Below are 11,559 nucleotides of genomic sequence, written 5' to 3' on the forward strand. Positions count from 1 at the left end.
AAAATTTTAACTTGATTACAATACAACTATAATAATACACGAAATAACAAGATTTACAGAAATTATATACAGCTCACGGGCGCTGGGGGTATGCTTCAGTTAGTTTATTCCAGTCATCTATTGTTTGTGGAAAAAAAGAGTACCGAAAAGTGTCAGTCCTTGCGAAAATAGGTGTTAGAGAATGAGGGTAGTGGTGGCCGAGTGGGTCTGCTTGTCAAGGGGGATACGTATTTTGCGGTGTCTAAGGCAATCCTATGATTGATTAAGTTTGAAAGAAACTCTAGCCGACTTTTCTTTCTTCGAATTTGTAGTAGTTCAATACCGTTATCGGTTAGTAATGCAGTGGGGGAGTCAGTAGCCTTAAATTTACTGTAAATAAATCGTACTGCTTTTCTTTGAATTCTTCCTAGGTTCTTAATGTGTATAGCTCTTGACTGTGTATTTTTTATTGTTTTCTTATTCTGCTTCCTTTTTTCTCTTGGCTAAGGCACTATATTGGGTCCACCCGTTACAAACGGCCGTAGATAATCATCATCATCATCATCATCATCATCGCGGCCCACACAAGAGGCCGGTGTTTCTACCAGAAAGCTGGCCTTCGTGCATAGCGCTTGCCGCCAGCGTTTCCCGGTAGACATGACGGTTACATAGCTGCAGTTGCCGGGAAGCGTGAGAAGCAGTTAGGGATCTTTGAATGCTATCGCGTTCCACTCTTAAAGGCGAAGGTTAAGACTCCTCCAAATTTTTGTCTTACTGTTGTCTCGTTTTCGGTGCACTTTATTCCTTTTTACTTGTACATAAAGCACGTACTTGCGTTATTTGGTTGTCTTACTATTAATAGCGGGCAAGGTGCGTACTACAGCGTGGCTAAAACTTTTCTCGCATTGCTGAAGCTTTCGCTTTCAGCCCACTTCCCGATGCTTTCGAGGCTGCGACTGCGCCCGCGCGATCCCACATGCACGTCTCCTTCGACCGCAGGGCCAGTCTTTCTAGTGCTGGCGTTCGTTCCTACTACGGAGTGAGGAGGCGTCCCGTGGCGGGCCAACACCTTCTAGAGCGCTGGCAGCATACTGTAACACTGGAGTAGCAGGTGATTACGTCATTGTCACCGTGATCAAGCTATATCTACGCATGACAGCGAAGCTCTTATAGGGTGTGCTCCAATTCTGACTAGCATCGGAGGCAGTCTACGTCGACAGCTAAGGAAACAGCCTAGACAGCTTCGAGGCCACATAACTGAACGCGTTTCGAGCCGTCTGGAAGACGTATGGAAGACGCCTCTGCGACGTGACGCCAGCTCGCGGCCACAAGAAAAAAGTTTACAAAAGCATACATTATTTCTGTAATGCAAGTCATTGCTTACGGCAGGCATTACACCGGTTGAGAGTTTTGCATGAATTCACAGCAATGGGTTATACAGACATTGAGCTAAGTAGCCCATGCATGTGTTCTTAGTACCAACACACATCAGTTATGTCGGTAAGATATCAACATTACATTGAAATAATTCACAACTACCTCACTTTAACCTTCAATAACATAACACAGAACGCGTTCCACTTGTAGTTTTTTTCTGATACAGAAAACACAGCTAAAATATATTTAGGGGAAATACACTTAAAAAATGAAGATACTGATCTAATATTATATGGTTGTTACCGTACATATTGTCATTACTTTTTATGGCTACGCATAAGGGACTTTTGGCGACGTTACAGTGTTAAATCGACATTATAGTGTTAAATCTTGGCATATCTCAGTATGCATCGCCATGAGCTATATCTCACTATATACCACCAGCACACTTCAGAATGCAGTTTCATACTCATAATCATTCGTGGATGAAGTCAAACAGCGTGCGACTTCACATTCTCCTATTGTGATGACATTGTATTTTTTCAGATGTTCCCGTTGGTGGCGTATTTGATACATAATATTCATCAACTAATGTTTTGCCCCGCGAGGTGTAGTCGCGCTTCAATCGCACGGAACCGCGCGCATTTCAGCCTCGACTTCGCAACCATATGGATTGACCTCGATAGTGACAGCGCGGCATTGACTTCGCTCACTAAGTTGAACCTGTCATGTCGCCTAAAGTGAAAAAAAAACGAGAAATACCTAGAGACTTTAGCGTCGCCGAATGCATCGTGCCCGCAAGAAGGCGGCGCAGCGCCCGAGCAAAGCGTCATTTGCCTGCAAGCCGCCCGGGTACAGAAAAGCACGTCGTTCAGTAAATGCGACGGCAGAAGAACGAGAAGCTGTCGTGCTATGACACATGCTGACAGGGAGACTTCGTAGCATAGCTTCATGGGGCGGCAGAATATTTACAGTTAATGTTTATTGTCCCTATAATTAATAGTTCATCTACGCCGCGCACGCACGTAACAACGTCGCATGTATTACAGGCACTTGAGTTTCAACATGACAACGCGCAACGAGTTCAAAACATATCGCAGGCGCAGAAATGGCACAGTAATTATTTTTCTTCGACCACAAATAGACTAAAAGGCTGAGGCACAAGATGGCTGTTGCTGGTCTTTCTCAACGCAATTTGCTTCTAAGGAGTTTTTAGAACGTCGCGCAGAAATTCCATAAACTTGCTCAGCTCACACGGGTTCTCTATCTTGTCCATGGAGACGAGATAAGGCTCTTCTTGGGCGCGGTACAGCACTCGCACGCGTTCCGTGGGGCCATCCCCGTACACCTCGATCAGGATGCTGGCGCAGAAGCACGGCCGGACGTCGTGCGACCCGTCCAGAAGCTTGAGAGCCGAAAACACGCTCGTGTCGGACATGGAGAACACGTGCATCCTGTCGGGACGCTCGACGCGCTTCTCGAATTTGTCCGCGAGGGTGTCCAGCACCCGCCCCAGCACGTAGGACGCGAACGGCCGCTCGTAACCCACGAGCAACTGCGCGAACACCGTCCGGTCCGCCCACAGCAAGTCCTCCCACATGGGCACGGCCCAGTCCGGCACGGGGTTGCCGTTGAGCACGTGAGTGACTAGGCTGTCCAGGACTAGGAACTTGTCCCTGCCGTTCCGCCACGGCGCCCCGGTCTTCTTGGCGACGAAGGCGACCAGATCTCCCAGCGTCTTGAAGTCGCCTCGACCGGGCCCCTTGAGCGCCCTGTCAATGTTGTCGTTCACGCTGCCGAAAAAGGGGACGTCGTACCGGGTTGGGTCGGCGCTGGTCGCAGCCGCGGGCACACCCAGGCCACGCAAGGTCTCCTTCACGCTGTCCCGGCACCGATCCAAGCCGACGTGCGTGGCCACTACCTGACCGGGCGTGTCGGAGGCCTCCAGAAATGCCTTGTAGCGGTCCCGCAGCAGCTGGCCCAGAATGAAGGTCTGCTCCCGACCTTTCGCGGTGAGTTGGCCGTAGTCGACGGGTTCGCTGTTCGGCAGGTTCTGGCAGCGCATGATGGGAGTCCGCTGGCCGTGTCGGCTGATAACGAACACGTAGAGCAGGTTGTCGGGCGGCCCCTGAGGCTGTTTTGCAGCGGCGGAACCGGAAGCCGACATTGCCGCTGTCCTTCCTGAACGTCTTCCACTACTTAGACCACCTCCCACGTTTTCTTTCGGAAATAAAGGCTGGGATGCGTGTCGTACACGCAGGTACACGCGCTATAACTGCCGTCGCGCGTCTCTCTGCTTGCGCGACCTGCCCTCGCTCCCAGTAGTCCACCGCTCTCTCACCTTGGGAAGAGTGCCAGCGGCGAGTCGATTATTGCAGTCGTGCAAGTTTCTCGCGGGGGTATTGCGCCGTTGCGGTCGCCTGTCAAATTCACGGCACCTTCCGTCGATCGCACGCAGCCGTCACGTTGCGTGCGCACCTGTGCCTTATGCAAGCCGCGCAGGTCGCAGCGCCGGCGCATATATAGATGAATCAACGAACTGATAAAAGAAAAGCAACGTATAAAAGCGGGAACACGTACGATTAGAAACACTTGCGCTGCTCGCGCAACAATGCCTCGCAGACCAGCGGAGCGAAGCGACGGGAAGGCATAGCGCACGCCTGCTGCAGGTCCTCTTCGGGCGCTGGGGAAGCACTGCGGGCGACTGCGACTGCTGTCGTAATGAGGCCTCGCACTGGAGAAAAAGAACACCCGCACCACTTGCAAGCGATGACACTGACAGAGGCACACGACTAAACGGAGAGCGCGTTCGTTGGCGTGCCCTCGCTTGGGTGGCGGCAAAAGTTGATCCGTCGTTATCACGTGAACACGCCGATTTGCACGCAGGAGACTCGATGACGAGGCAACCGGCGCCCGCCGCCGCCGCCGCCCAAAGGTGCCGGCATTCACGAACTCCTATTATAACTCTCGCCACAGGCAGTCTCGCAGTGGAACCTGCCGTCGGTGCAAAGAGGGGCGGCTTTCTACGAAAGCTATTTTTGTCCCTATGCCCCGTCGTGCAGCCCGAAGGTGTAGAGAGGTTGACCCGCGACAGAGCCTTCTAAACCCTGCGGCAGATGACGCCACGGAAGCGCCGTTTCGCGCTCCAACGTTCGATTTCGACCTTGTCTCGTTTTTCCGTTTATTATTCGGCTGGCTCGCGCATTGGACACTGAACGCGACAACAAACTTGTTTCACGCACACCGCACTAGCATTACAACGTCAGAGTTCGCGCGACATTCCGAGCACTTGATTGTGGTTGCACCCATGTCGGTGCAGCTGATGGCGTTTCTTTAGATGATAAGAGTGATTAAAAAAAAAGAGTGACGCAGCATACCTTGGCGCGTTATCTGATAATGAAGACAACTCGGCGCTTCGCTCGCAGCTGCAGTATCTACAGCATGTTTCAATAGTTCCCGCTAATATCATATCGTGAGCTGTACAGCTCTGCTATCGCGCAAGGCCGTGTGACACAATAATGGAAACAATAGAGGCGCTTTAAAATTTTTTCACTCTCCTAAGCTGCATAAAAATCATACCCATAACTTCTATACCAAAGCCATTTTTTGTTTTATTTACGAGTATACTCGGCACTTTATTTAACGCTTATTTTCGATTCGCTTGCGATGAGTCGGGAAGGACACTTAGCAACGTGCCTTTTCTGACGTTGCTTAGACAACAGGCCGGAAATTGCTTCATAAAGCGTTTTCACGCAGCCGAGGTGAAAATACCCCTCAAAGCCGGGTAGATAAGATAATACAAGGTCGGAACCGATGAAACCATTGTAACAGGGCAAGGTGCAACTCTTTTAACAGTTTCAGATACGAAACCCACGCTTTGGAAGCTGTGTTGGGCATTCGTTTATTATGCGTTATCTCCAGAGTAAGCTCTCAAGATAGGTATTTAGACGTACTGAAACGCACTCTGAAAAGAGCTACAAGATACGTTGACATTGTACACCAATAGATGCGTACGACGTAGAGCAACGGAGGCTATTTAGGAAAACGTTAAGCGGAATACCGATTCGTTTCGCAGTGCACTGGGGGGGGGGGGGGCAATTATTTCAACACTGCTGCAAATATCAGAATTTCCGCTAGCTGGACATGAATTCATTGCTACTTGCCCTTTCGGGCAACGTGCAAAGTGGGCCTGCCCGAGTAATCCGCGGGAAGACGTATACAATCACAATAGCATGCAGTTAAAATAACACGCACGCACGCACGCACTGATAGAGCATAACGATACATCTATACGCGCACTTGTGCCAACCCATACTGAAACTGCCTTTCCAGAGACTTCTCACACAAGCTGTCCGGTTTGGTTAGCAAATCAGACGTGCGTCTGGTTAACCTCTCTGCCTTTCCTGTCTTCTATTTCTCTCTCTCTCTCTCTCTCTCTCTCTCTCTCTCTGTCTGCTGTGCTCGAGAATATCTGTGCGGGAACTCCCCGCGGTATAATATCCCCAGTGAACCGTGCGCTGTCCCTGAGAGTAGCTAGCCAATGTGAACAAGCGACCCGACCTCAGGGCGAGTCTCCTAATTAAATTCTTGGAAGTTTTCCCCTTCATATGATTGTCTGCGGTCTTTGTACTGTCGTCAACTCAGTTTAAGATAGTTTTCCTTGCTTAATTTTTTTTTCCAGCCAATATCTCTTGATAGGCCGCTAAAACAGACGAATGCATAGAGAAGTGGATCGAACGTCTCTAATGAGTGAGCACGCTTTAATGAACAGAAAAGAAAAGTAGCAGTCGCGAAGCACCGACAACGACGCCTGGCGTGCATTCTATATACGCGCAGTGAGAGTCGCCCTCTTTGGTGTAGTTTCAGTAATACAATGCGTTCCTAGTCGGCTATAAAGGACAGCGGCGTTTCCTTGCTCCTCTCTCTTAATTAACCATTATTTCTCTTGTTTATTCTAAGCACCATTTAACTAATTTCATATTGACATTGGTTTATTACCACGTAGGCTGTGAGCCGTGCATTACATGAAACTAAATGAAACAGGAAAGCAAAAAAAAAAAAAAGAAAAAGGGGAAAGTGTTCCTTTAATTCGATGTTTCGCGTAAACGAAGGACAAGGCAGTAAGAACGAGCTTTCATTACTTGTTGTGCAAATTGTAGATGTTGTGCTGGTCAGTGCGCCTTACTTTAACTTTATATATGATCCTTGCGTCAGGGCGATTCAACTTGTATTTGTATTTTGTTTTGTTACTTTCGTCTGTCTTTTTTCTCGCTGGCCAGCTTTGCTTTCTATTGAACAGCTACAGCATTGCTCCGATGCTACAGGTTGCTATTGCTTGCGTGTCTGTTCTGTTCCAGTATCCTCCGTGCATTTCTCTTTCAAATCAAATAATGTATTTTCTAACGTTACATAATAACAATATAGGATATACAGGCGGAAGTGCCGTAGTTTTCTCAGATACTGTAACGCACAATTGGTCTCGACATTCCAGATCGACACGACCACACAGTTGCTCTCCCGAGCAATCCCACCAATCGGTTCGACCCGATTAATCCCTTTAATGGCGCGCATTGTCGGAGCGACCGTAATCGCTTTGTGCGGTCGCTTTCCGACTGTTCCCAAAGCGACAGGATACAGGGGATGCACACCGATAAGCCGAGTGAAGCCAACGCCGCAGCAGAGTCACTGACGTCAGAGCGGGACAATTTTTTTTAACTGGATGACCGTTTCGCGACTCTTGAACGTTTGAACGGTTGTCGTGATGACAACGTATACGTAACTGTTTGGCATGCCACTGCGCAATTTTCGTATGCCGAATGACCTTGCTAGGCCTGACCAGAAGGACTCTGGTTTCCACTGTATCCAGCTGAACGTTGCCTGACCTGTGTACCCGGGTGGTCGGTGAAACGCCGAAGAGACCCCATATGGAGACTCGGGGGAATTACATAACACTCTGTAAGAGGCATGCATTCTCTAGGATTGAACTCAGTGAACGGTTATCGCTGTAGCCACACATCCAGCGTATTAGTACACTACAGGTACACACACGAGTGTATCGCGCCTCTCACGGTGCATCCTGAGGGTCTTCATGTCAGCGGCGCCCTGTGCTGCTGGGGAAAGGGTATACGGCTTATCTAGACGTTAGTGACAAGGGCATTGTCACAGCCGACTCGCATGATCGGTCGCTTATCCTGCAGTCTGTCTTGTATGTTGTGCGCGAACAAGTGGCCCGAACCTTGTGTTATCTGATTTCATCGCTTGACACGAATGGTGTAGAACTTTGTAGAAGGCATGCGGGTCCCAACGATTAGTCTGGAACATTCGATGACTGCTGTATAAAAGCCGACGTGCTTGACCCGCTGATCGGATTTTCGACGATCGCCGAGCGTGTTCGCCGCTATCGTTGTGCTATAAGTGTAGCCTGTTTTGTGGGCACAGGTTCGCCCAATAAAAGCTAGTTTTGTCGTTCACAGTATTGCTACTGTGTTATTCAACGTCACCACCACGTGACAATATTTAGCACGGAGCCTAGGGTGTATATTAATCGGTTAGATAAGGGGAGTTTTGGTTCGTCAGACCAACCGTTGACTCTGTGCTGTAGGTTTCAGGACGAGACTCGGTTATTTATTGCATTAGTGGCTCGATAGTTTAAAGTGAGTGAAGTTGGGTTTTTTTTCAAGCAGTTAAGATTTCAACTTTAGCGGTATTTCTCTTTTTTCCTTGGTTACGACAAAGGCAACTCACCTCCAGCAAGGACAGGCCCTACTTTCAATTTTAAATGTTTTTTTTTGTAACCGTTGTTGAACTTCTCGTTATTTTTAAATTTTTAGTCATAGTCAACAATGATCATATTTTGCATATTAGAGAGAGAGTGCGGAACTAAAATGAGGCTCCATTGACCTAATCAATGTTCTTTATTCCTTACTTACTGTGGAAATGATTTGTTTATAGGAGGCTCGTGCGCAACTTACTGCGTAGTATTCATTGTCATACTTCGTCCAATAATTTTTTTAATTCGAAAGTTTGGCCTGCGGTTTAAAACGGCGAAGGATCTCATACGTACACATGTAGCTTGTTCTCTTCAACGGAGTCTCGCAAAGATCTATGGTTTGGTCCACGCTGACGTCGTTGTACCGTTGTCATCGTTTCAACATCGCCATTCCATCGTCATCGCGCCGTCGTCGTCACACCGCCTTGTCGTTTCATCGGATGTGCTTCCAGAATAACGACTACAATTTTTAGACAAACTTCGTCAATACGGCGTGTATAGCCTCGTTGCTCGAATGCTAATCGCATTACCGTCGACAGTCATATTGAGATGGGTTCCGCCCTAATTTTTTTTTTTACCATGAAATGCAACTGCAGCCGACCTTACTGTATCGAGGCTCACGGAATCTTCCGCGGCAAAACGCGAGAGGTGGCGCAAGGTGCAGAGCGAGGAATGCCGCTATCACCTACTTTGCCATCAAATCCTTGCTTAGTTTACAGGCTCTTCATCACTGCTACCTTCGATGACATTCGCATCGTTCCCGCAATTTATGGCTTTGAAGACGTCATTGTCGTTGGTTACGATTACATCACTACGTCGCCGACAACCGCGACGTATTCGTCAGACGTCGCAAGCCCCGATGTGTTACAACAAGCAGTGAACGAATTGAGCGATTCCTGGACCAGTGCAGCCGGACTGTAATGATTGCCGATATCGGCACGCTCGTCAAGTGCGTCGCTGTCGCTGCGGTTGGAGCTAGCGCAGACTGCAACTCAGTGGCATTCGCGGAGGGCAGTGGTGGAACCGCTACGTACGTGGCATTCGTTGTAAAGCGAGAAATCAGCCTAAATTTATTCGTTGTATATGGTCTTCGTTGTACACGCGCTCGCAGTAAGTGCGAAATATAAGACTTCAACCCGGACGTAATTAATCCTTCGTTATGCAGGAGCGCCGTGACGTAAAGTTATTCCCAACTGTTTATTTTGCATTTCTGCGATCAGCCCTCCGTGGTTGGTCAAAACATTCCGGGCCACCCTCACTTCGCCCGTCTGTCACACGACGTCCCGAAAACCTCGAAAACTCCCCGTCTGCCAAGACTTGTACACACTGATTGTGCATGATTATACCGACGAAAAGAGAGAAGAAAAGAACTGAATATCTCCAACTCTACGCCTTCTTTCGCCATTAGCCCTCCGCTATTCGTCAAAAGCTTTCGGGCTGCGCCCACTTTGCCTGTCTGGCGCGCGACGTCACAAAACCGCGAAAACTCACCACGTCAAAGTGTAGGCATCAACAATGCATCAGTGTGCCGAACGAAACTGTCTTTTATTTTGTTCTTCTCGGAGTAGCAGGTGACTGCCCCGTTCCGAAGAGAGTACAAGTGATCTCCCGCTCATCGTTCTGACTACTCGGAGCTGCCGGGGAGAATGGATTTATTTGAGTGTAACAAAAATTATTGTATGAGAGTGTGAGATTGTCAAACCCTTTCCGCTCATATACGACGTCACTATTCCAATTCATCTTCGTGGAGAATTTGTTTTAGTGGCACTTTTCCGTTGCGCGCCGCCGCGATTTTCAACCAGCGACCGGACGCTAAGCGAGGGAAGGCTTGAGGACGTCGCTGTCATCAGTTACGATTACATCACCACTTCTTATATACTAGAATCGCACGCGCCGGTGGCAACCTCCTCATCCGTTCGTCCACTTCCTCTGCGTCAGCTCGACGCCACCGAAGTCCTCTCCCTCTTCTGCGCACTCCTCGCCAGCCAATCAGATAAGAAAAACATGTCACAAATATAAATTCTGGGCTTTCTACGTGCCAAAACCACGATCTGATAATGAGGCACGCCGTAGCAAGGGGACTCCAGATTAATGTCGACCACCTTTGGCTCGTTAACGTGTACCCAGTGCAGCGCACGCGGGCGTTTTGCATTTCAGTGCGGCTGCCGCGGCCGGGATTTGATCCCGCGACCTCGTGCTTAGAAGCCTACCGCCGAAGCCACTAAGCAATCAGGACGGGTGCCTGTCAATGTCGTGCTATTCGCTTTGAGAACAAACGAAAGTGACTGCGACGGCGGTGAGGGTAAATTTGACGTCTGGAAGAAAAAAAAAAAATTCATCCGATCCAACGAGTTGGATCGGCTGCAATTGGATTGGATACAGCGATGCTTTGTGTGTGATTGCAGATAGAGTCGAAACACGAGTGCACGCACGCACACAGGCACGCGTATGTACGTCGCGCAATTGGAATCCATTCTACCCACAAGGAGCATTTACTTCCTCATTACCGTGCTGCCGCGTTATCGCGAAGGCGAGCTTTTTGGTTCTTTCTTTCCCTCTCCCCTGCACGGCCGGCGCCGCGGCTGCCGCGGTGACGGTGATGTTGATTTATTGGCATCTCCTTTAAAACGAAGCGGCGACAAATAGTCACCTGGCCTGCTTGATTTAATCAGATATAGTTTAAATGCTTTACAGCGAAGCTAAATATATGAGTCGGATCCTGAGATTTCTTCGTATCCGTCGACAGAACAGTGGAAATAAAACCATTCCACAAAGCGAAGCGAGAAGTGCCTATGGATGGATGGAAAAACTTTATTGAGAGTCCTGAGATAAGCGATTATCGCGCAGCGGGCCGCTCCCACGTTGAGACGGGCAGGGAGAAGTGCATATCTCCATTGGAATCACGCGTGCAAAACACCCCAGCATTCGTTTCAATAAGGAAAAGCACAAAAGAAGCCTCAAAACGACATGATATATGATAAGGCGCGTCGGAACAATGCGAAGCACGTAGCGTTCACCGCATGCGTTTTCCGGTAAAGATTACGGTTGCATCAGCTTCCGTTGCGGAAAGCGGCATCTGTAGCATACGAAGCAGAGAGTGACGTCACTGCACTTTTATGTGTAAAGGAAGAACCCGCCTAGCAACTGATTTCATTTCTGTTCTGGCAGCGCCATCAGAAGGCCACACGTAATTAGGACTCTCGAAGGACGGGAACAGCAACGTAAATATGTACAACGGCGTCGTGCTTGGTCTAGGCAGGACGCAGGAGTTCCTGCCCAAAGCAAGCCAGGCACAGTTATAGAGTGCATTTAATTGTCTTGCTGTCAGTCATTTCATGTAGTGCATTGCCCAATCGTTCAAGGCTACGTCACGTTGGTCTATCGGTTCAGGTGATACCACATCTTCGCTGGCCAACCACCTTCACAGCGTGGAC

The 11,559-nt window shown here is 48.9% G+C and overlaps 1 protein-coding gene across 1 annotated transcript; it reads right to left on the reverse strand.

Moving 5' to 3' along the window:
• Positions 1-2,320: 2,320 nt before the first annotated feature.
• LOC142585189 (testicular acid phosphatase-like) lies at positions 2,321-3,943 on the reverse strand. Its single transcript, XM_075695750.1, has one exon. It carries the CDS (start codon positions 3,521-3,523, stop codon positions 2,558-2,560), a length of 966 nt encoding a protein of 321 aa, XP_075551865.1. The 5' UTR covers positions 3,524-3,943; the 3' UTR covers positions 2,321-2,557.
• Between the last annotated feature and the right edge of the window lie 7,616 nt (positions 3,944-11,559).

Source organism: Dermacentor variabilis, chromosome 6 (genome assembly GCF_050947875.1).
Source record: "Dermacentor variabilis isolate Ectoservices chromosome 6, ASM5094787v1, whole genome shotgun sequence".
NCBI lineage: Eukaryota > Metazoa > Arthropoda > Arachnida > Ixodida > Ixodidae > Dermacentor > Dermacentor variabilis.